The 25,814-nt window shown below is 43.1% G+C and overlaps 1 protein-coding gene across 1 annotated transcript in view; it reads right to left on the reverse strand.

The window, feature by feature from the left end:
* The window catches only part of TRPC5 (transient receptor potential cation channel subfamily C member 5), a 347,720-nt gene that overhangs the window by 25,523 nt on the left and 296,383 nt on the right, over positions 1-25,814 (reverse strand). The window contains exon 7 of the mRNA XM_061409506.1: positions 17,558-17,753. Within this exon, the coding sequence (XP_061265490.1) occupies positions 17,558-17,753 (196 nt within the window). The remainder of the gene's footprint in view (positions 1-17,557; positions 17,754-25,814) is intronic.

The following is a 25,814-nucleotide window of genomic DNA, read 5'->3' on the forward strand; positions in this document are numbered from 1 at the left end:
CATGGTCTTTGTAGTCATATTTGTCTAAATCTCTCTAAATGTATGATGCCCAAGAGATTTTCATTCACCTTATATAAGCTGGCCTTTTACCTTAGGTGATAGACAAATCAGACAGACTTTTTAAATTGTTCAATGTTTGGTGATGATACCCTTTCCCATACTTTGCCATACTGTCTCTACCCAACTATGACTTTTCAATATTCTCCAAGATCATCCCCTTGCTGGGTGCTTTTGTATAAGACAAAAACCTACACAATCATAGGCTGTGGTCCTTCCTCTTCCAAATTTCCAAAATTTTCAGGACTTTTGTGCTACCATAATGTGATTGTAGTGATACACATCCTTACACATGTGTTCTAATCATGTGTCTGGCTTTCATTGTCTTTGATATCATCAGCTTCTATAGAGCAACCAGGTGAGGACTTCTGCTTAGCTCCTTTCTCACTGCCAGTGTAATATAGATCATACTCTCAAACATTGTTGACTTGCTCAGATTTGGAACACATGGCCGCAGCTATGTCAAAGGAATGTGTCTGTTCATTTTCACATTTCTCAACAAATCTAAGCACAAGGTTATTTTTCTTGCAATCAAACTACAAAACCGATTTCTTACCAGTTTTTGATAAATTCTTAGGCACCCTCTCAGCTCTCCTGCCAGTAACCATCTTGCCCTAGAAGACTGGAAAGCTTTACAACATAATGCAAAGGGAGAGTGGCAGGCACAGACATCGCAGAGCAGAACTAATCAAAGCCTTTAAGGAGAACAACTACTTCCAGGAGTCTTGGGCCCCATGGCAATACAAATTGCCATGAAATGCACAATTGTCAAGGTGGGACAATTCATTTCCCTGGCATTTCAAGGGAAGTCTTCCTCACTTTAGACTGCTTTCTTCTGGTAAAATTCAGAGCATACTTCTCAAATGTTGGTGTGCATCAGAATCATATGGGGCATTTGTTAAAAATGCAGATTTCTGGACCTCAGCAAACATCATACATTGTATTGTGGGTTTGCCTTAGGGCAATTTTTAAAGAATGTAAGCATTTGAAATATGTCATCATTTTTGTAACTCCATTTTAGTCTTCATTCATTTAAAAATTACACAGGAATCTTCAAAATATGGAAGGGGCCATACCTGCCACAATCTCTCGGAGGCACTGAAGTAGAGAAAGTAGCCCTCAGTGAGTATCACCATCCTCCGCCAGGCACTACCTCCAACTTTGTGTGCATGTGCAATGGTCTAGAGGGGAGCCAATTTTAATCATTTTGAGGCCTGCCAGGAATGACTTTGATGCTGGTTTGTGTAGTTTAGAGCCTTTATGGTAACTTCAAGCCAAGCACACAAACTCAGGTGCAAAACATCGAGGCCAAACAGAGAGCTCTCCCCTCCACTTCTGCTCCTTACCCATCCATTGCCTCCAGCACTCCCTGTACCCTAGTACTGATGCCCCCCAATATCCCCAGACTGCAAGAGCCCCCTCAATGGGTGTTACAAACAGGTGTTCCTTCCCACTGAACACCTGGCAGTTGTCCATTGAGCAGCCATTAGGTCTGCCCCCTCACCCACTTCCATTCCCAGGGATTAAACGGCCACTAATTCCTCCAACAATTATGTTGCTGCTGCTGCTAAGTTGCTTCAGTCACGTCCAACTCTGTGCAACCCCATAGACGGCAGCCCACCAGGCTCTCCCGTCCCTGGGATTCTCCAGGCAAGAACACTGGAGTGGGTTGCCATTTCCTTCTCCAATGCATGAAAGTGAAAAGTGAAAGTGAAATCGCTTAGTTGTGTCTGACTCTTAGAGACCTCATGGACTGCAGCCTACCAGGCTTCTCCATCCATGGGATTTTCCAGGCAAGAGCACTGGAGTGGGTTGCCAGTGCCTTCTCTGGATTATGTTGCTAGGTGGGGGAAACTGCTGCTCTGACCTCTCAAGGACTTCATGAGTGTTACTTTTTTACTGGTTATGCAAGTTTCCAGTCCCTGAAACAACCAAAGCTTGAGTACACAAATTTCAGTGCTAAACACCAGGGCAAAGCTCACAACCCAGGCACTAGCTCCATCCATCCCTCTCATCCTCATGCTCCCAACTCCCCTCACATTCCATTACTGATACCAACCAGTCCCCTGCCTTGTTGCTTCACGAGCAATCCCCAGCTGTGTGCAGCTGGGGACCAGGAAGCAAGGAAGGAGTGAACAAAGAGCTTGTATTTGAGCTGGGCCTTGAGAGATTGGCAGGATTTCTCCATGCAGAGATGGAGGTTAAGAACTTTCCAGAAAGAGGCAACATTAAGAAAAATCAGGAAGAGTAGACAGGTTGAGCATGGCCAATGATGTCCAGGGAACTACTTAAGATTTGTTTACATCAGAGGTTCTCAAACGTCAAGGCCTTATTAGACTTGCCTGGTGTGTCATAATGCAGATGCCTGGGTCTCACTTCAGACTTGAAAAAATGGATAGAGACTTTATTTTGGGGGGCTACAAAATCACTGCAGATAGTGGCTGCAGCCATGAAATTAAAAGACTCGTACTCCTTGGAAGAAAAGCTATGACAAACCTAGACAGTATATTAAAAAGCAGAGACATTAGTTTGCCAACAAAGGTTTGTCTAGTAAAAGCTATGTTTTTTTCAGTAGTCACATATGGATGTGAGAGTTGGACTATAAAGAAAGCTGAGCACAGAAGAATTGATGCTTTTGAACTGTGGTGCTGGAGAAGACTCTTGAGAGTCCCTTGGACTGCAAGGAGATCCAACCAGTCCATTCTGAAGGAGATCAGCCCTGGGATTTCTTTGGAAGGACTAATGCTGAAGCTGAAACTCCAATACTTTGGCCGTCTGATGCAAAGAACTGACTCATTGGAAAAGACCCTGATGCTGGGAAAGATTGAAGACAGGAGGAGAAAGGGATGACAGAGGATGAGATGGTTGGATGGCATCACCAACTCAATGGACATGAGTTTGGGCAAGCTCTGGGAGTTGGTGATGGACAGGAAAGCCTGGCGTGCTGCAGTCCATGGGGTCGCAGAGTCAGACATGACTGAGTGACTGAACTGAACTGTGGGGATGGGAGGGGGGCACTTCTAGAATCTTCATTGTTTCACAAGCTTCTTTGGGTGGTTTTGACACAAGTGATTCTTGAACATCTTTTCAGAAACACTAATTTTTGGATTCTGCTTGCTTATCCAGGTGTATTCAGCAAGCCAAAGCAGCAGAACAGCAGCTCTCCCACCTTCCTACATGTCCCTGACTTCCCATGGCCACTGCCTTTTGTCCCTCTGTCGATGGGACAGTGGGTAGTAGGTATAATTTGTGCACCTCCAAAGATAATGCTATCTTGCTGCTCAACAATATGAAAAAAAAACTGACTTATCCAGCTACTATGGAGAGAAGACATGGGAAGGAAGGAGGGGAAAAGTCAGAATTAATAACTGATATGGGCTTCCCAGGTGGTGCTAGTGGTAAAGAGCCTGCATGCCAATGCAGGAGACACAGGAGATGCATACTCAATCCCTGGGTTGGGAAGATCTCCTGGAGGAGGTCATGACAAACCACTCCAGTATTCTTGCCTGGAGAATCCCATAGACAGAGGAGCCTGGTGGGCTATGGTCCATGAGGTTGCAAAGGGTTGGACACGACTGAAGTGACTGAGCACTCATGCAGCAGTCTCCCCAGGCTTTTTTCTTTTTGGAGTATAGTTGCTTTACAATGTTTTATTAGTTTCTTCTGTATAGCAAAATGAATCAGCTATATGTATACATATATCCCCAGGGTTTCTTAATGTGTGCATTATTCAGTCAAAGAGATGCCCTTTCAACTAATGAATGGGTGGGGATGGGGCCAGGGAGAAAATGGATATTTGGTGCTTACTCAGGCTTGGCACTCTCTGGTCTTTCTTTGGCAGGGGTGTATGTGTTGATCATGTTTATTTAACATTCTCTGCAGAATTTATTACTTTTCCTTTCAATTTTACTGAGATGTAATTGGCATAAAGCACTGCATAAGTTTAAGGAGTACAGCATAGTGATGTGACTTACATATATTGTGAAGTGGTTACCACAGTAAGTTCAGTGAACATCTATCATTTCATATAGATACAAAAAAGGAAAAAAAGGTTTTATCCTTGTGATGAGAACTTTTTAGGATCTACTCTCTTAGCAGTTGTCAAATATGCCATACAGTGGTGTTAATTACAGTCGTCATGTTGTACATAACATCCCCAGGACTTGTTTATCTTATAACTGGAAGTTTGTATCTTTGGACCACCTTCATCCAATTTCCCCACCTCCACACCCCCTGCCTCTGGTAACCACAAATTGAGTCTCTTTTTCTATGAGTTTTTTTTTTTTTTTTAAGATTCTACATATAATTGAGATCATACAATATTTGTCTTTCTCTGATTTATTTCACACAGTTTAACACCCTCAAGGTCCCTGTTTGTTGTCTTTCTTATGAGAAGGTAGCAGACTGTCTCATACTAAGGACAATAAAAGTGGCAGAACAAAAGACAACTGCAAATTGATCCAGTGTGTTAGGTCCCTGAGACCCAAAAAGATCTGCTTTCCATCTTCTAGAATGGTTCTGCAAGGTCCTCACAAGCAGACTGGCTTTTCTTCAGAGACCACTTAGTATATGGAACACAAGCATGCTCATAAAAACAACACAGGTCATAAATAATGGAGCTTATTTATCTTTTCCTCTCTAAGTCCAAGGTATGCTGAAGGAAAAGTGGCAAATAAAATGAGGGCACTGGATCCCCAGAATTCCCTCCTCCATAATCCACCTCTGACTTACTCTGTTGCCTTCAAATAAATCATCTATTTTCTGAGTCAGAAAGAAGTTTGGGCAGTTTTTAATTCACAATTTCTCAGGAAATCAACTGGCAGGAGCACACAGCTTCTTCAATCCCTCACTAACTTGTCTGTAGTCATCTGAATAGTTTCTGTTTTTCTCTTCTTCTTGTCCTCACTCTCTTACCACAAGGTGGGCTGAGGGGTGTGAGGAGAAGAAAAAAAGTCTCAGGGAGATTAGATGATATATTCTGTGTGTTCTTAGTTCCTCAGTTGTGTCCGACTCTTTGTGACCCCATGGACTGTAGCCTGCCAGACTCCTCTGTCCATGGGATTCTCCAGGCAAGAATACTAGAGTGGGTTGCCATAACTTCCTCCAAGAGATCTTCCCAACCCAGGGATGGAACCCAGGTCTTCTGCATCACAGCCAGATTCTTTATTGTCAAGCTACCAGGGAAGCCTGGATGATATACTGGGTTGGCTAAAAATTTTGTGTAGGTTTTTCCATATGATGTTATGGAAAACCTGTACAAACTTCTTTTTGGCTAATTCAATAAATTAAAAAAATGTAATGCTCTCCCAGTAGACACTAGTACTCTCCATTGTTATATGAGGATATGAGGAAGGTAAGCCTCATTGGAGTAGAACATAGGATGCATACATTTTGATTGAGGAATAGCATGAAGAACAAAGTTGGGAACAGAATGCCCTGGTCTATGCAAGGTCAGAAGGAACAGCACAACTGTATGACTGACCACACACACCACACAAAGCAGCTCTAGAATCCACATCTTCTGGCTCTTTGTTGTTGTTGCTATTGTTTAGTCGCTCAGTCATGTCTGACTCTTTGTGACCCATGGGGCTGCAAAGAGTCGGACACGACTGAGCAAACAACACTTTCACTTATTCACTATATGTCATACAGTGTATCCTGGTTAAGGATGGAGGGACTTGAGTATTAAGTGTCTCTGCATTAGTATTAAGAGAAACACACTATGGAATAACTTCCTTGAGGATTCACTGGGCAATGCAAACTTCTCTGTGCCTGCAAAAATCTGGAGGCCTAGGCCAATGGGAACTTTGATGAAGTCAGTGAGAGGATTCTGGTTCCAGCTATCCAAGCCTTCTTTAGTAATTGGTGCTGATTTTTTAATGAATGAGAAGGCCTATCATACTTTCTTTTCTTTCACTCTGGGTGATTCCTGACATGCCACATTTATTAAGAGAAGCTTTGAGATAATTCTGTTTCTCATCAAGCCTTTGTGATTATCTTAAAACTTTATACACACAGGTACTTCTAAAAATTCAAACATACAGGGAAAATTGAGAAAGAGAACAGAGGAAAATCAAACTCCCATGATGGAAGAATGGAAAATAAGAGGGGGAGAAATACAGTTACCTCTCACACCAATTTTTTACTCTTAGATCATTTCTATTATCCTCTTTTAAATAAAGTCGGGTATACCTTGACAGCTAAGATAATGTAATTTTGCTGTCAGATTGCAAGTAAGAAGCAGAGTATTGCAGTAGGTCATAACTTCTGAGGCTCCTTCTGGGGTATTTTGGCTTCTGTGTTGTAGCTACAGGCCACCTCCTGGCCCAGGCTGTCTCCATGCTGAGCCGACCTACATGTAGGGCTCCAGTGACCACAGCAAGGGAGAGAACTTCTTAATATTAATATTAAGCTTCTTAATATTAGTCAGCTCTCACATTTAGTTTCTAAACCTTAAGTTGCTCAGAAATTAAAGAACATTTGTATCAGATAGCTTTCTAGTCAACTGATTCTTGATGCTCAGGACAAGACTAAAGGCAGAAGCCAAGTACACATTTGTCAACCATGGCCTGTGGGCCATGGGCATTTGAAATTTCCACCAAAATTATTTGTAGCCTATGAAGAGCACATTCAGAGGCCAATCCATAGGAAGTCCAGGTCTTCTCTGCTTCTCTCCAGATTGTCCATCAATAGTTGTTACTTTATGTAGAGGTTGAAAGCACCTTTGACTTCAGTCATCAGTTCAGTTGCTCAGTCGTGTACGACTGTTTGCGACCCCATGAACCGCAGCACGCCAGGCCTCCCTGTCCATCACCAACTCCCGGAGTTCACCCAAACCCATGTCCATTGAGTCGGTGATGCCATCTAACCATCTCATCCTCTGTCATTCCCTTCTCCTCCTGCCTTCAATCTTTCCCAACATCAGGGTCTTTTCCAATGAGTCAGCTCTTCGCATCAGGTGGCCAAAGTACTGGAGTTTCAGCTTCAACATCAGTCCTTCCAATGAACAGCCAGGACTGATCTCCTTTAGGATGGACTGGTTGGATCTCCTTGCAGTCCAAGGGACTCTCAAGAGTCTCCTCCAACACCACAGTTCAAAAGCATCAATTCTTCGGCACTCAGCTTTCTTTATAGTCCAACTCTCACATCCACACATGACTACTGGAAAAAGCATAGCCTTGACTAGATGGACCTTTGTTGACAAAGCAATGTCTCTGCTTTTGAATATGCCATCTAGGTTGGTCATAACTTTCCTTCCAAGGAGTAAGTGTCTTTTAATTTCATGGCTGCAATCACCATCTGCAGTGATTTTGGAGCCCCCAAAAATAAAGTCTGCCACTGTTTCCACTGTTTCCCCATCTATTTCCCATGAAGTGGTGGGACCAGATACCATGATCTTAGTTTTCTGAATGTTGGGGATTGTTAAAAAGATCTGATCCTTTGCGAATTGTGATGATGGTGACATTTTCCTTCAGTGCTTCTAATCTCTTTCTCTTATTGTTGTCCCCCCTTCTTCAGGTACACTTCTCTCACTTGCTTGATTCACCATGAAAACTTGATCTTAGTAAGGGATTGAACTCACAAGGAGTCATAAGTCACCTGCTAACAGCTTAAAACCTATTTGCATTTTAAGTGGGGACAAGGTCCCAAAGTGAGGCATTTCAGAACAATGGGAGGATGTCTCTGAATCCTCTGAGATTTTATGCTAAACTGTATGCGTGCACGGGCTTCCCAGGTATCACTAGTGGTAAAGAACCTGCCTGCCAATGCAGGAGATATAAGAGACGCAAGTTCTGTTCTTCAGTTGGGAAGATCCCCTGGAGGAGGGCATGGAAACCCACTTCAGTGTTCTTACCTGGATAATCCCATGGACAGAGAAGCCTGGTGGGCTACAGTCCATGGAATTGCAAAGAGTTGGTCATGACTGAAGTGACCCTAGCACATGCACACATGCATATTTGCTTCATAGGATTATCAAAACAATTCATGACTCAAAAAAGGTGCAGTCTTAAGGTAAAGAAATGAAATGCAAATAGTGGAAATTGAAACTGTAGTTCTATGACTATCAACTCCATGAGAACAGAGACCACATCTTTCTTGCTCCCATTACCCACTGTATCCCCAGCATAGGATATATAGTAGTCTCTCAATAAGCATTTGTTAAATTCATTAATTTATCCATCCAGGAGATATTTATTGTTAAGTGAATGGATGAAAGAGTAAAAGCACCAGCTGGCATGAGGGAAGAGGTATTTTTTGGGCATTAGGCCCTTTCCATCACTCACATAGTTGATCGTGTTTCTGTTTGAGTTACCCAAGATGGAGTCTCCATGCTACTTACTGATGTTCCTGATGAACATCCAGTACAAGTGAGTCTGGGATGCAGAGAAGGAGCTCAGGCATCTGCCCTGTTGGGTTGACCTTTAGCACAGGATAAGGAAACTCACTTCCCTCATTTGTCCACTTCCCATTCCCACTTGAATCTTTGTCAGTCACCAAAATCATTACCAGGCAGCAGGTGGCATTGAAGGCTCAGTGTTTTGAAGCAAAGCACTCTCATCACCAGCAGATATGGGCTCTCAGACAAAACCATGCAAGGGCATGGATGCAGAATGACAGAGGAATCCATTTCTGTGTTAGACTACCAGAGGGAGGGCCAGGCCCAGGCAGGGCTAGCAGTCTGAAAAGTCAGCCTTTGGTGCTCCCTGCAGCATTTCCCCGGATAAGGCAATGGCACCCCACTCCAGTACTCATGCCTGGAAAATCCCATGGACGGAGGAGCCTGGTAGGCTGCAGTCCATGGGGTCCTGAAGAGTTGGACATGACTGAAGCGACTAAGCAGCAGCAGCAGCAGCAGCAGCAGCAGCAGCAGCAGCAGCGTGTGCCAAGAGAATGCTCCTCTCTCCCCAACTGCAGCTGGAGTGTGGATAGTCAGTCTATTTACTGCTGTGGATATAGTTTCAAGAGAATTTAAAGTATCCAAAAACTGTTTGAGAAGGAAAAGGGCTGAGGGATCCCAAGGCAGCATGTGTAAGTTGAATGAGGAGTTCTTGTCATGCAAATAAGCTTAGTAGCTCTGAACTTTTTACCCTCTGTGGGTGTGATGATTTTAGGTGGGTTGTGTGATTGTTTGGGGAGGCTGGGGATATTAGGGACAGAACTAACAAGAAACCAGAAGTTTGAAGTCTGGTGGGCAAAAAAAAAAAATAGGGAAAAGAAAGTGTGTGCGTGTGTGTGTGTGTTGGGGAGTTGGTGGTTAGGGGATTTGACCTCAGGAAAACAGAATAAGTCACTTAGTCTCTGGAACCAAAGAAGACTCCATAGAAGATCCCTCTGGTTAGAACCCATGGGAGTATCAGTGAGTCAGTGAACCAAGTGGAGAGGCAAAGCTGGGGGGAGTCTGACACTGGGTGGGATAGAGTGGAGGGTGTGCACCAGGGCCTGGGGGCTTGGGTTCATGCAGGAAAGGAGGTGTGTGGTGTCATTATCACTTTGGATCAGACAGACCTGCTGGTGCTCTTATAAAGGGTGTGCCCTTGGGCCAGTCACTTTAGCTTTGTGCCTCTGTTCCTCACCTATAAAATTGAATCAATAATAGTACCTTCCTCAGGTAGTTGTAGGGATTTAATGAGAAAATATACATGAAAAGTGCTTTGTATAGTGTCTGGCACATTATAAGTGCTCAATAAGTGGTAGTTTTATTATTTATTTATTTAAAAAATATTTATTTATTTGGCTGCCTGGAATCTTAGTTGCAGCACACTTCTCTCTAGTTGTGGTGTGTGGGCCTAGTTGCCCCGTGGCATGTGTGATCTTAGTTTCCCAACAGGAATCAAACCAGCATCCCCCGCATTTCAAGGCAGATTCACAACCATTGAACCACCAGGCAAGTCCCCAGTAGTTTTACTGATAGTAGTTATAATGATTGTTGTTGTTTAGTTGCTAAAGTCTTCACTTGCCACCCCATGGACTATAGCCTCCTAGGCTCCTCTGTCCATGGAATTTCCCAGGCAAGAGTACTGGAAAGGGTTGCCATTTCCTTTATGGGATCTTCCCGATCTAGGGATTGAACCCACATCTCCTGCATTGGCAGGCGGGTTCTTTACCACTGAGCCACCAGGGAAGTGCTATATGATATTAAATAGAAAGTGCCTGGGATTTAATAAAGGCTTGTATCTATACCAGATACTCACTGTATTCTTATTTCTGATTTCTCTAAGCCTTAGGGAAATGAGAAAGACTTCAGCTTGAGACTAGAGGTGGAGGCCAGGCCACGGGCTTGTCCAGGTAAGGTAAGGCAGTTAACCCCAAGTGCTGTGCTAAGCCAAGTAGACAGCAACATGAGGACTCAGCATGGGGACGTGGGAAGCCACAAAAGCAGACCTCATCTTTAAAAACTATTTTTCTAAAGGCAGGCTCTAAACTTTGTCATCCAGCTTCTAGAGACATGACTTGTCGACATGCTTCTACTCCTTGAGGGAACATAGTCCCTGTTGGCACAGGGAGGACTTCCTTCCCATTTGAAGATATTTTCATGGGGAATAAGGATGAGAGGTAGAAAGGAGGCAAGCTTCTACACTCTTTACAGCACTGCCCCCACCCTCCAGTCAACACCAAGCCAATCCTTGCTGGTATGCCTGCTATTGGGCTTCCCAGGTTGCGCTAGTGGCAAAGAATCTGCCTGCCAAAGCAGGGGATGTAAGAGATGCGGGTTCGATCCCTGGGTCAGGAAGATCCCCTGGAGGAGGACATGGCAACCTGCTCCAGTGTTCTTGCCTGGAGAATCCCATGGACAGAGGAGCCTGGTGGGCTACAATCCATAGGGTTGCAAAGGGTCAGACACAGTGCCAGACACTGAAGCGACTTAGCACACACAGAACATGCCAGCTATTACTCTGCCAGTGTGAAGTGAAAGCCACTCAGTTGTGTCTGACATTTTGCAACCCCATAGACTATAGAGTCCATGGAATTCTCCAGGCCAGAATACTGGAGTGGCTAGCCTTTCCCTTCTCCAGGGGACCTTCCTAACCCAGGGATTGAACCCAGGTCTCCCACATTGCAGATGAATTCTTTACCAGCTGAGCCACAAGGGAAGCCCTCAGGGATTGAGATCAAAAAGCTGTCCCCACTATTCTGTCTTTCCAAATTTGACCTCCAATGCTCAACTCAGTGTGTTCTTCCTAAATCAGCCTCACAACAACCCAATCAAATAGGTACTGGTTGGGAGGTAGCCAGAAAAACAGAAATCACTTTAAGCCTTTCAAACATAGGAGATTTAATACAGATTAGTCACAGGGGATGGAAGAGTCGAGAACCAAACAGGATGCACTGAGGCAACTCACGATTAGCAACAACAGGAAGCCCCTCTTATCCCTGGAGTTAGAGGGACAGCATGAAGACATGGTGAGTGGTGTTTCCAGAGCTTGGAGACTGGGTCTATCTGGTGGGAACTAGAGCCAAGATGGGGCTGCCTTGCAGAAGCTGGAGCCAAGGAGAGGGGGATGCCTGGTGGTAGCTGGAGCTACCAGAGGTGAGCCCTGTAGGAAACACAGCTGCTGCTGGAAGTGCCACAAAAAGTGGGTTGGACATGGGGAAGAAATATCCTAGCTTCTCTCTTCTTCCTTCCTTCCGGTTGGTCAATCCCACACAGAAGCAAATGGCAAAGGACTATGGGAAATGTAGTTCCCTGATACAGACCAACGCAGGAAATGAACAGGGAGTGGATCTGAGGGTAAGCAGCAGATGAAAAGCCTAATTATGCACCCCCATTTTACAGAGGAGTCAAATGAGGCAGAAAGAAGTTCAGTTACCCCAACTACACTAAGTGGCAAGAGTCCAGGTTTCAAATCCAGGCAGGCAGACTACTCCTGAGTCTATGCTCTCTGCAATCACTACTATTATATGCTCAGGGTAATAGCACTATTGTTATTTAATTCGTCAGACTTTTCCCTCTGGATTTAAAGCTCCCCAAAAGCAGCAGCAGCAGCAGCAGTAGCAGCAAAGGCATCTACTATGTCTTTACATCATTTATAGCATGTAGCCTTTGTGGATTTTTCAGAACCTTCCAGCAGATGTAGATTGTTGACCAAAATGGGATGATCAGCAGGTTTTCATAGGTTTGGGTGGTGGTGAGGTACTGTGAAAATGTCCTCTGCCATTCTGAATGTTTTCTTGTTAATTAAATGTAGCAATTTCTGATAAGATTCCAGACAATAGTTTAGCAACAGCGAAAAGTCTAAGCAGCAAGGAGAAAAATTGGTATCTAGATTGCTTGAGGGCATCTCAAAGGGAACAGACAGTTATAAAAATTTAACTCCAATGTTACAAAATTTCTACAACTTGAATTGAGCAGCTTCTTCACCTGGGAAGAGGATATACCATCCCTTAGGTGAGTTGGCTGGCAGTGTTGCTGTTTTATTTGGTTTTATTAACAGTTCTTGGATACTAAGAGTACACAGTTATGTTGATGGAGTGTCATTTCTTGTGTCCATCATGACCACCCTTGTCTAAGCCACCAACAGCTCTTATGTGGCCAATGCAATGGTCTCATAATTTGTCTCTGTCCCTGTACCATTCCATCTCTTCTCAATCAGCCACAGCAATCTCATTAAAATGCCAGTTAGATCACAATGTTGTTGTTCAGTCACTAAGTTGTGTCTGACTCTTTGTGACCCCATAGACTGCAGGATGCCAGGTTTCCTTGTCCTTCACTATCTCTCAGAGCTTGCTCAAATTCATGTTCATTGAGTTGGTGATGCTATCCAACCATCTCATCCTGTGTTGCCCACTTCTCCTCCTGTCCTCAATCTTTCCCAGCATCAGGGTCTTTTCCAATGAGTCAGCTCTTCACGTCAGGTGGCCAAAGCACTGGAGCCTCAGAATCAGTCCTTCCAATGAATTTTCAGGACTGATTTCCTTTAGGATTGATTGGTTTGGTCTCCTTGCAGTCCAAGGGAGTTTCAAGCATCTTCTCCAGCACCACAATTCAAAAGCAGCAGTTCTTTGGCGCTCAGCCTTCTTTATGGTCCAACTCCCATCATGTACCTCCTCTGTTTAAAACCCTCCCACAGCTCCCCATTTCACTCAGAGAAGAATCCAAAGTCTTCACAAAGGTTTATCAGGCCCTACTTGATCTATCCTTCACCTCCATGACTTCATCTCCAACTTGTCTCCCCTTTATGTACTCCACTCCCGTCACATTGGCCTTCCCAAGGCTGAAATCAAGGTGTCAGCATAGCTCAGCTGTTATCTGGAGACTCTGGAGACGAATCTGTCTCAAGTTCGTTGATGTTGTTGGCAGAATTTATTTCCTTGTGGTATGAGGACTGTGATCCCCTTGTCCATGCAGGCTGTCAAGTGGGGGCCATACTCATCTCCTAAACACCACCCATATTTTTTACTACATGGTTCCCTCCATCTTCAAGCCAGCAATGACACACCAAATCCTCCATGTACTTCAAACCTCTGACATTCTTTTTTGCATTTAAAAGACTCATGAGATTAGATTAGGCCCACCTGGATACTCTTCCTGTGTGGTAACCTTAATTATATCTGCAAAACCCCTTTTGCCATGTAATGCAATGTAATCACAGGTGTGCTATCTCATCATAGTCATGGTCCTAATGATTAGGGTGGGAAATCTTGAGGCAGCATTTTAGCCTTGTGCCCCCCCACAATAATCAGCTGTTTGAGAAACTAACCAATCAGAATATATGCCAACAATAGCCCCGGAGCAGGGACGTGGAGAATACCTGCTGCTCCAGGTGTTACCCTTTACTTGCAGGATTGTTGAGTGGCCTGGAGGCATCCTAGAGACAATAGCCGGAGCTGTAGCTATTTACCAACTGGTATGAAAATTCTTTAATCTTTTTACAAGTGGGGATAGCATATCCGTGCCTAACAGTTGTTTATCTGCTACATAGTGTGTGAAGTCCTGCCTTCTTTTCTGAGCTCAGAGTCTGAGGTTGGTCTCAGATGATCAGGGGAAGGTGGGGACACTGCCTGCCTTTGCATACTTCCATGGTGTGCAGTGGCCCCTTCCACCCTTACCTGCTGTTTCTGTGCCACCACATTTGTTTTTCTGTTTTTTTGTGTGTTTTTTTGTTTTTTCTGATGAATGTCTCCATTTGCATGGCTGTCTTATGCAGTGGGAGAGTTCATCCATCATCTAAGCCTCCAAGCACTGCCACTCCAAGGCAGATAACCAATCCCATGTGTACGGCCTCTCCCCAGGAGATGTGGCTCAGTGAGGCAAGTGCTGTGGACTTGCTCTCACCATTAGCCTGCACACTTCACAGCAGCCAAAGAAACCCAGGCTTCTTATTAACTTGCCAAGCGAAGCTTGGTCACAGCTCATCATGAGCCTCATGTTTTGTGAGGACCCATCTCAGGCAACAGATATGACCCCTGTGGGTGAGTTGTGGTAGGAAGAGGGCCTAAGTTAAATGACTTTGGTGGGACTGGTCTGTTTCTCCCACCTAATATTTTTATATGGGTGAATTTGATGAAAAAGTTATCAAGGACAGCTTCACTTGATGGAATCGTGAGTATACATATCAGGCACAGCAGTGACAAGGTGGGTGTGTTGAAGGAAGTGTCACAGAGGAAAACGAGCGGCTCAAGGAGAGAGAAGAATAAAGAGAGGAAAGTAAATCACTGCTGACTGCAAACAACACTAGTAATAATAATATACAACATGGCCAGCTTCACTTGCTGATGTTGGCTGAGACCACAGAGCACAGCTGTGGTGTGCTGTGGTGCTCATATGTCACGGATTGACAGTGAATCTGTGTCAACAACTGAGTGTCTACTTAGACTAAGTCAGCCTATGCTTCCTTGTTTTTTTTTTTTTTTTGGCTGTGCTGAGTCTTCATTGCTGCAAGCAGACTTCTTTCTCTAGTTGTGGCAAGTGGGGGCTACTCTTCATTGCAGTGTACGGACTTATTGCAGTGGCTTCTCTTGTGGAGCATGGGCTCTAGGGTTCATGGGCTTCAGTAGTTCTGACTCACCAGCTCTAGGGCATAAGCTCAGTAATTGTGGTGCATGGGCTTAGTTGCCTCGCGGCATGTGGGATCTTCCCAAACCAGGGATTGAACCCATGTCCCCTGTATTGGTAGGTGGATTCTTAACTGCTGGACAACCAGGAAAGCCCTGTGCCACCTTTTGAAGTAGGAGAGATTTGTCTTCAGTGGCTTCCTTTCTTGTAAACCTTCCCCCCATGTCTAGGCCTTTCTAAAGACTGCATTCATGGCTGAAGTAGAGATGTGGCAAGTGGAATCAAATCTACTTGCTAGTCTTTACCATGTAAACAGAACCAGATATCTTTGGAATCAGATCCCATTGGAGCCAGTTCCAAATGGTAAAGACACATTTACAGAGGATCTCAAAGCAGCAGGTAGTATTCAGGATGGTTCACTATGACTTTAGATGTGTGAGATGGTATAGACCCTATTAAGGACATCTCTCTGCAAGCCCCACCCCCAGCTTTCTCTCAAGCTGAGGCATTTTCTCCAGGTGCAGCAGTAGGCGGCATTGAAACACAACTTACTACCAGCAGCTGCTGACAAGAGAGCTGAAGTTGAAGATTTCTACCCATCCTAGCAAAATGTCACCAAACTCAGTGGAAAACATCACAGCCCTGCATTAGGTGACAAGAAAATATCTCCCTTTTTCTCTGCCATTAGGAGCAATCAGCTGCAAGATGCCCAGGGAGAAAATGACAAATGCCTCAGCACAAATATTGCCATCTTTGGTAGGGGTAGGGGGTTTGGATATTAGGCATAGTGGTGGAAAAATAAACCCTTGAGATTCTATATGCCTTTCTCCCTTATAGAGACAGGTTAGGAGTGAGCATAGAGTGTTTCAGAGTTGTTGGTCTAGTTGGGTTTGGAGGGGAGAGAGAGAGAAAACAAACTATTTCGTTTCAAAAGCAACAAATGGAGAGAATTTCAAGCTAGAAAGGACCTTGAGAGCTGTTCATCTATAGACACTCAGACTCATAGAATATCAGAGCTGGCAAGGATATTAAAGACCATTGAGTCAGACATGCAAATGGCCAACAGGTACATACAAAGTTGCTCAACATCATTCTTCATCAGGGAAATATAAATCAAGACCAACAGTGAGATATCACCTCATAACAGTTAGGATGGCTATTATAAAAATAAAAATAACAAGTAGTGGTGAGGGAATGGAGAAAATGGAACCCTGGTGTTCAGTTGATGGGAATGTAAATTGTTATAGCCACTATGGAAAACAGCATGGAGTTTCCTCAAAAAGTTAGAAGTAGAAGTACCATATGATCTGGAAATTTCACTTCTGTGTATTTATCTGAAGGAAATGAAATCACTATCTTGAAGGAATATCTGCACCTCCATGTTCACTGCAACATTATTCACTATAGCTAAGATATGGAAACAACCTAAGTGTCCATTGATGTTGTTATTTAGTTGCTAAGTCATATCTGACTCTTTTGCGACCCCATGGACTGTAGCCCACCAAGCTCCTCTGTCCATGGGATTTCCCAGGCAAGAATACTGGAGTGGGTTGCCATTTCCTTCTCCAGGGGGGCTTCCTGACCATGGGGATCAAACCCACATCTCCTGTACTGGCAGGTATATTCTTTATCATCCATTAATATGTGGATGAATAAAGAAAATGTGGTATTTATGTATACAACAGAACATCCAAATTCATTGATATCTAACTAAACAGGACCTCAAGTAGCCACAATTTCTTTGCTAACACTTGCATTTTTGGAAATCATAAGAAAATAAGCTAAGGTTAGATATTTATTTTGACATCAAAAACCAAGACAGGGCTTACACTGATCCCATATCCTATACCTTCACCATTTTTAGTTTAGAGTAATAAACACTACTGATCCAAATGATAATATGATGGTCAAAAAAAGATTCAGCCATAGAACTCTATTTCAGAGTATCTTACAGTGGACTGTAGTCACTCATATATTTTTGATAAAAAAAAAAAAATACCACCCTCTGAGAAAGTTGTCCTTGGCAATAAATAGACTGTTCAGTTTTGGGAGAAAGATGTCTACAGTGAAGATGAAGATAAGGCCCTCCCTCCTGCCTGAGAAATGGATCAGTTCAATCAACCCTAGAGATTAGTGAGGGGACATGTTATAGCCAAACTGCTCATACCTCCTGAGCTTTTCTTACCAAGGCAAGAAAATGGATTCAGAGATTTAAACATAGTTTTAACAGGTAACCAGAAACTCTTATTCACTAGAGTTTTACTAGTGTAAAGAGTTTTCACTTAGTAATCTTCTACATTACTAAGATTCAAAGGACTAACAATCCAAACTGAGTTGCCTTAGAAATAAATAATTCAATCTAATAACTAGAAAAGCTAGTGTAAAATAACTAAGGCAGATGGACTCTTTCCTTGAGTTTCCAATGGGCTCCAGCCCACTGTGACCACTCCTGAAACCAAGGTACCCACCCACCTACCCGTCGCCTTGTAGAGCAAAGTGACTTACAGCAATAAGTTGGTAGGAGTTGTTCATCATGGCAATCAGCATGTTCAGCAGCACTACCAGGGAGATGACATTGTATGTCCCAAACATGGTCGCTCCCACAAACTCTGTGAACTCATGTCTGGCTTTCACATTGGTGACATAGAGATTTAAAAGGCCGAATACAGACCAGAAGAGGGACTGAAGGGTTTCAAAGAGCCTAAAAGAGATCAAAGAGAAGGTTAGTTCTCGAGGAGGAGCAAGAAAAAAGCAAAAATGTGCTTAATTAATTAATTAATAAGGAGGTTGCATCCCAGCAGGTAGACTGATGGTCTTACGTATTTTGGTCTCTTCTCCAGCACAATCCACCCAAGTCTGTTTGCTCCCACTTCTATGTCTTATGCCTTGCCCTTCCACCTGGAATATCATCTCCTTCTTCTCAATCTACACAGAACCTTTAATTTTCCAAGACTTATTTCAAGCACTACTTCCTCCACCAAACTTTCTCCTTTATCTTCAGACCATGTGACTTACCACCTTTCTAATTACATAGAGGCAGGAGTGCAATGGCTAAGAATATGGTACTTGGGTTAGACTTCCCTGGGTTAAAAACAGCTCTGACACTTGTCAGCTAAGTGAACATGAGCAACTTAAACCATTTCTGATACTTCTTTTGTGGTTCCCACAGGGCCCAGAATGGTGCTAAGCTCAGTAGAGTAGCTTAAGGATTCTTGAATAAAAATTTATATGAATTGTTTTTAATGATATATTAGCTAACAATTACTGAAAATTTACTATAAAAGCATTTCTGTTGTGTTAGTCGCTCAGTTGTATCTGACTCTTTGCAACCCATGGACTGTAGCCTGCCAAGCTCCTCTGTCCATGGAATTCTTCAGGCAAGAATACTGGAATGTGTAGCCATTCTATTCTCCAGGGGATCTTCCTGACCCAGGGATCAAACTGGGGTCTCCTGCATTGCAGGCAGATTCTTTACCATCTGATCCATCAGGGAAGAACCATAAAAGCAACTAGACATTTTACATATATTAACATTATGATTCCTATAAGACTGATATTGTTACTGCTGAGGAAAGAGAGGTTCAGAGATTGAATAATTTGACCAAGCTATAACTGCTGAGCCATAATTCAAATCCAGGTACTTCTGACCTTCCCAAACCACTGCATTATTCTACATTGGATAGCTTCATAAATTACTGTTTCTTCTCATAGTCTCCACATCCAAATATTAATATGTAACTTTTGCAAGGATATGTTTTGGGGGTCCACATTTTCTTTTGCATCATATTCAGAAATTTGTGCATATAGCAATACAAAGTAGCCAGCTCCCAGGCGGGCACTAACCAATCATTTCTCCAGTACACAAAAGAGGCAGAGAAGTCAAGAAATACGACTTTGAGGATGAATGTAACTTTTCAATTCTTGAAAGGCTCAAAATGTGTTGTTTTTATAGCCCAGTGTATTTTGAGCAGCTTAGAGACAGGTTCTTGGGTTCATTTGGGGGTTATACGTGGGCAATGTCTTAAAGATTTCCTCTGTCTGGGAGTGCTCATCCCCCATATCTGCATGGTTGTCTCTTTGTCATCACTGAGGTCTCAGCTCAATCATCACTTCCTTAGACAGATTCCCCGGTGTCACTCTACCTAAAGTAGGCCCACCAGTTACTCTCTACCCTGTTGTCTTGTTTCAGGTTTTTGGTAGTATTTAAAACTCTCTAAAATTATATTATTAAGTAAATTCTGTTTCTATGTTGATTTTCTATTCATCTCCACTAGAAAGTAAGCTCTATGAGAAAAGAGACAGGCATACAGCTACTATGTACCTGGCATATAATAGGCTTCCCATGTGGTGCTATTGGTAAGGAACCTGTCTGCCAATGCAGGGGATGTAAGAGATGTGGGTTTAATCCCTGGGTCAAGAAGATCCCCTAGAGTAGGGCATGGCAATCCACTCCAGTATTCTTGCTGAGAAAATCCCACGGACAGAGGAGCCTGGCAAGCTACAGTCCATGGGATTGCAAAGAGTCAAACACGGCTCTGCAGCACTATATTTGTTGAATACATGATTGAAGACATATTAATAATACAACTACTGTTATAACTAGATTAAGGTTTAGAAGACTCCAAACCTGCTGATAATTGCATGTTCAGTAGGCAAGGGTTTCACAGCGAGGGTTAGTTCATTTTGATGAAGCTTGTGCTCTGCACTGGCCTGATTCTCAGGTGACCTCCTTTGGGACATGCATGTGGCCCTTTGCCATCTGTTAAATGGCTCTTTTCTAATCATAGTGGATAGCTCCCACTATCCTTTCAGCATCATATTACTTGAGAGCTAGCCAAGAAGGAAGAAATCTTTTTTTGTTTGATGAAAGTAAGTGCCAGATGGTGAAACATTTAAAAATCAACAGTAAGATGAGAGTCTGGACTTCAGGGGCCAGAGAACAAGAAGAAGAATATGGCAAGTCAGACCTATTACAGGATCTGAATTTTCAGGAGACTCTATAAGTCAGGGCCAGGCAATACAATGTATCACATAGCCAGACAGAGTGTCAGAAATGGAAAAGATGTGGGGTGCAGGAATCTGGTTCTGCTATGAAAGCCTATCTAGGACCTAGCAGTGTCCATTAGAAGTCAGGGCAGGCAGGAGGCCAGAAATGGCATAAGAAGCTAGCCTAGCAACTGGATAACAAAAGCCAAGGAATATAGGGCTTAGAAAAACAGGAACAGCTGCAGCAAATAGGAATGACACCGAAGAACCAGAATCTCTGGAAGTCGAGTGTCCTTGAATATAGAAAGCATTCACAAAGTGTTTGTTGATTGCATGACTGACAACAAGGCCACAAGCAGGGCAAATATGTCATCAATATGCTGGCAAAGTCTTAATTCATTGGTTGCTTCTCCAGAATGGATGATGTTACTCTCCTCCACCCCCAAGCCCCATAACAATTAAAATTGTAATGGTTAATGCTTAAGTGGAAAGTTTACTACTAGCCATTCCAATGACTTATACAAAGATTCCTAAAAGTGAAAGTACAGGCATTTAAAATCTATCCTAAACCATGGTGATATCCTAGTCAGGGAGACCCTAGAGGTATGATTGTATAACAGATAAGGAAAGGGGACAAGATTGTTCCTCAGGTTTTGGTGGTTGTTAGTGAAAATGCCCTTGACATGGGGCACAAAATGTCATGATACAATCTGGCCATCAGGAAAATATGTCTTATTGAAAGGCATGCCCAGGTGAAATGGGTGATTGACATTTGGGGTAGAAAAGAACATTCCAGTTAGAGATCTATCTATAGGAAGCTCCATGGCTTCTAGACTCAATTGAATTCATGACCTAGGGGACCATTATGTGGTGGTCAGGTCCATAACACAATCATCTCAGGGATGGAAAGACTTGTTGATCAAACCCCAGAATCCTAAATGCCAAAGGAATACTATTTTGATATTAACAGAGAAAACAGTGAGTCCATTTTCATTTAGCAGAGAGTCAACAAGTATACAGAACTTACTGACTCAACAAGGGGCACAAAGTGAAGATACAGAGATTCAAGAAGACTTGGTATTAACTGCTTTCAAAACAAATCCCTACCAGCTAGTTAAGACGGGATTTGTGTATGTTGGGAGCCATCCATAAATATTAATAGATCATGAAGCAAAGAGAGACTTGGTAGAATAGATAAGAACTATGGTCCTCATGACAGTTGCTGAAAGTCTCATCTTTGAGATGAGTTCATCTTTCTAAAGGTAGGAGTATAAAGATTGACCCCTCTGCATTTCACTCTGACCAGTGAAGAAGTGGAGGATGTATTGGAAAAGAACGGCTCCTTGGGAAAAAGCAGTGCCAAGTTGTGCTGATAACCCACAGGGAGCAAAGGCATAGTCATCTTTTGGTCATCCCTACCCATTTTGCAGTTCACTGGACTTGGCAATTTCTTATTTCAACCTGCCTTTGACAAGTTTCTGACTCTGGTTGGAATGCTCCCACCATGCTCCCAACCTGTAGCCTCCACTTCCGTCCTGTCTTCTTCTCTACCCAACTCTTGTTTGACCTGCCAGCCTCAGCTAAAGCCCCAGCTCTTCTAGAGGCCTCCCCTGATTCCTTTCCTACAAGGTAGGGTCAGATGCTCCTCTTTTGTTCTCCCATAGCAGCCTAGCCTTACTACATAGACACACATATCATACTGTAGAGACAGGAGAGGGGAGTGGCTAAGAGCAAACTTTAAAATTTCTGTACGTATTAATTGGGCTTCCCTGGTGACTCAGTGGTAAAAACCCACCTATCCATACAGAAGATGTGGGCTTCAATCCCTAGGTTGGGAAGATTCCCTGAAGAAGGAAATAGCAACCCCCTCCAGTATTCTTGCCTGGAAACTCCCACGGACAGAGGAGCCTGCTGGGCTACAGTCCATGGGGGTTGCAAAAGAGTTGGACACAACTTAGCCACTAAACAAACATGTTAACTATAAAATTTGGTAAAGGCACATGACAAACATATTAACTATAAAATTTGGTAAAGTCACATGGCTTCTTTAAATTTCAAGTTTCCTCATCTCTAAAATGGCCAGTGGTAAGATAAGTACTAACTGCTAACATTTATTGTGCTCTGTGTGCCAGGCACTGTGCTAAAGGCTTCTCTTGCATTGTAATATTTGATTCTCAAAATAATTCTATGAAGTAGCTACTATTTATTCTTTTTTTTTTTTTCAGATAAGAAATTGATGCACAAAGTGGTCACACAGGCAGAAAGTGGCAGAGGTAGTATTTGTACCCAGCTCTTTTGACTCTGGAGTCAAAACATTTAACCACCTTTTTCTATCATGTAAGGTTCTGCATGTAATGCACTTGGCACAGTGCTTGGCATAGCAAAAGCATTAAAAATGTAGCTATTCTAATTGTTTATTTGTGTTCTCTGTTAGACTATATGCTTCTGGATGATAAAGATGCCATTTACTCAGTATTATCATTGCCTGGCGGGTAGGAGTTGCTGAATAAATGTTAGGTAAATCTATAAAAGACTATAGAAGCACATAAGTAAGGAAAGGATGAATGAGTGGCACGCCATCTTGTGATAACAGTAGAAAGGTTATGAATTGAATTTAGGAGAAAATTTGAAGATACTCAATAAGGACCTTTAAAACCTTATCGGAACAACAACCACAAAAGAGCCTTTGATGGGGACTGAGTTTGCATCCAAATAAATAAGAAGGGAATATATGCGCTGAATTTGGGTAAAGAAATCACCAATGATTAAGTAGGAACAGCTACAAATGAATGATGATGATCTGCATGGGGGTCCTAAGTGACCTGCTAGGTAATGGCTCTGGCCTCTTTAGCTTTACATGTATCCATGATTATTGCAACTTTATACAACTAATTTTACATAACTTTACAAACTCAGTCTTACACCCACACCCTTGGATAAAAGCACAACCTGGAACTTACATGCCTGGATTAAAGTTCTGATTCCACCACTACGACCTGTATGACTGGGCACGGTCTGATTAACTTCCTTGTACCCTAATTTCTTGATCTGTAAAATGATAATAATAGTAGTGCCTACCTCATAGCACTATGAGGATTGTGAGGATTAAATGAATTAATTCATATCAAGCTCATTTTGTAATAGTGCCTGGACCCAGCATTCAGTAACAACCTTCCACCTAAATACAACCTTGTTGTTTCATGTTTCTTTATTGTCTTCATAGATTATCATTCATTTTCACATCTAGTTACAACTATGTTAGTTGCAATCATAGTGGACATAATTTGTATGTCTTTAAAAACCACACATTTCATAAATGTAATTTTAAGAGCCACCCAGTATTCTACCCAGAAAATACAAGCCTGAATGACAGTTTTATCAATGCTTTGGATGAGAATAGGTGGCAAGCTTCTTAGATCTTCAGAAGACACAAGATTGGGAAGAATAACTAATTGGATGACATAAATAAGATTCAGAAAGATTTCAGTGGCTTGGAGCAAGGGGCTAGAACTAACAAGATGAAGTTTAATAGGGATCAATATAGAGGTTTGTTCTCTGGCCAAGTGCCCACGTACAGGATGAGAAGGGAGGAGAAAGGCCAAGGGTTGTCACTGACAGCAAGTTCAAAGTGGATCAGCAGAGTGACAGAACTGGCCAGATACTTCAGCCATGCGAGGGAGGGCAGAAGGAAAAGTGAATCTTCTAGAATTAAAGATAGGGTTGCTAATAGAATTCATTCTTTCACTCAGTTGTTCAATGGGCATGTTGAACTCCTTCATGTCTTAGGCCCCTCTGTGGTAGGAGAAAGACCTGTAAAGTGGGAGTCTCAGTCTGGTGGGTGAGAGAGGCAACAAACAACTAAAATATAGTATTTATTACATTATTATTATTCAGTTCAGTTCAGTCGCTCAGTTGTGTCTGACTCTTTGCAACCCCATGAACTGCAGCACGCCAGGCCTCCCTGTCCATCACCAACTCCCAGAGTCCACCCAAACCCATGTCCATCGAGTCGGTGATGCCATCCAACCATCTCATCCTCTGTTGTCCCCTTCTCCTTCTGCCCTCATCTTTCCAAGCATCAGGGTCTTTTCAAATGAGTCAGCTCTTCACATCAGGTGGCCAAAGTATTGGAGTCTCAGCTTCAACATCAGTTCTTCCAATGAACACCCAGGACTGATCTCCTTTAGGATGGACTGGTTGGATCTCTTTGCAGTCCAAGGGACTCTCAAGAGTCTTCTCCAACACCACAGTTCAAAAGCATCTTTGTTCTTTGATGCTCAGCTTTCTTTATAGTCCAACTCTCACATCCATACATGACCACTGGAAAAATTATTATATTACTATTACCTTTATTATTATAAGTTACCTTTTAAAATGGAGATGTCCTTAGAATGCCATGAGAAACACAGAAGGAGCATATAACTGAGAGTGGGGTCGAAATGGGTAAGAACAGGCTTAAAAGAGCAGGTCAGGCTTTGACAGACACTTGAAGGGGCAGGGAGAGTTGTCCAGGCTGGCCAGGCAGGGATGGACATTCCAGGCAAAGAGGATGGTGTGTGAAGTACACAGGACTGTAGAACTAAGATGCTCTCCTGAAGTTGGGAAGAGCAAGATGTTGACTATGGAGGAGAGGAATGAAAGGCTGGAGAGGTGGGATTCCAGGGCCCTGTGCACTATAGGAAAGAGGTGAATTTTACACTGGAGAGGATACTGATACCAGGCGGGCAAGAGACCAGAGGGTAATGAGATAAGGCTGGCACTTAGAGACTTCTGTGTAGCAGGTGGGAAATTGTTTGAGGGGACATAAGACTAGAGGCAGGGAGACCAATTAACTGTGTAGCAGTTTGGGGGAGAGATGATGTAGGCCTGAAAGAAGACAGTATTTTGTGTGTGTGTGTGTGTGTCTATACAGAGAATGGATTGAAGAGATATTTAGGAAGTAGACAAAGCTGAGTGTGAGACAGGATGTGTTGCTTGAGAGAGACAGGAAGAGTCCTAGATGACTCCTAGGAGTCTATCTAGTATCCTTTAATGAGATGAGGAGTTAAAAGGGAGATGGGTTTGGTGTGAGGACATAGAGCTAAGGAATTTATTTGTGAACGTTGTGTTTGAGAGGCCTGTGGAACAGTGTGGAACAGCCAGGTGTGTTCATGAGGCATCCAGAGTTGAGGGCCAGGACCTCACAAGGACAAGAAGACCACCAAGTCAGCTTCTTGCCACTTCTGCCCTGTTTCTCTCCCAAGTCCCATGCCCTCAGAGGGTACCTTCCCAATTGCTCTCAACAGTGGATGAAGGCCAGGTACCCCCAGTATTCAATACTGAACTCAAACCACCAACTGTACTGTCAGGCAGTTGTCACCAAGGACAACCAGGTCCCCTAAATTGTGCACCCAGGAAAGTCCTTTTCTTTTTTAAGCCAAAGAATAACAATAACATCTCTAGAGAATCAGAAGGAAAAGGGTAACAACAAGCAGATGCCATAGTTTACATCAGGTCTGTTCACAGGCTCCCTTTTCCCCTTCTCTAAAAATGGAGTCTTTCTGACAGTCTAAGAAGCATATATTTTAGCAGTTATTATAAATGCCTGAGTTGAGGCATTTAAAGGAAAACAGAAGTCAGAGCTCTGTGGAGGAAAAAAACCAACACCTAGAAGAGAAGTTGAGGTAACATTACTGCTGCTTTGGTCCCAGCATGACAATGCTTCTTCATGCCTGACACCCAAGATATAATTTTGTGTATGACAGGTGTCCATTCTTGTCAATCATCCCTGCTGGGC

Source organism: Bos javanicus, chromosome X, assembly GCF_032452875.1.
Source record: "Bos javanicus breed banteng chromosome X, ARS-OSU_banteng_1.0, whole genome shotgun sequence".
NCBI lineage: Eukaryota > Metazoa > Chordata > Mammalia > Artiodactyla > Bovidae > Bos > Bos javanicus.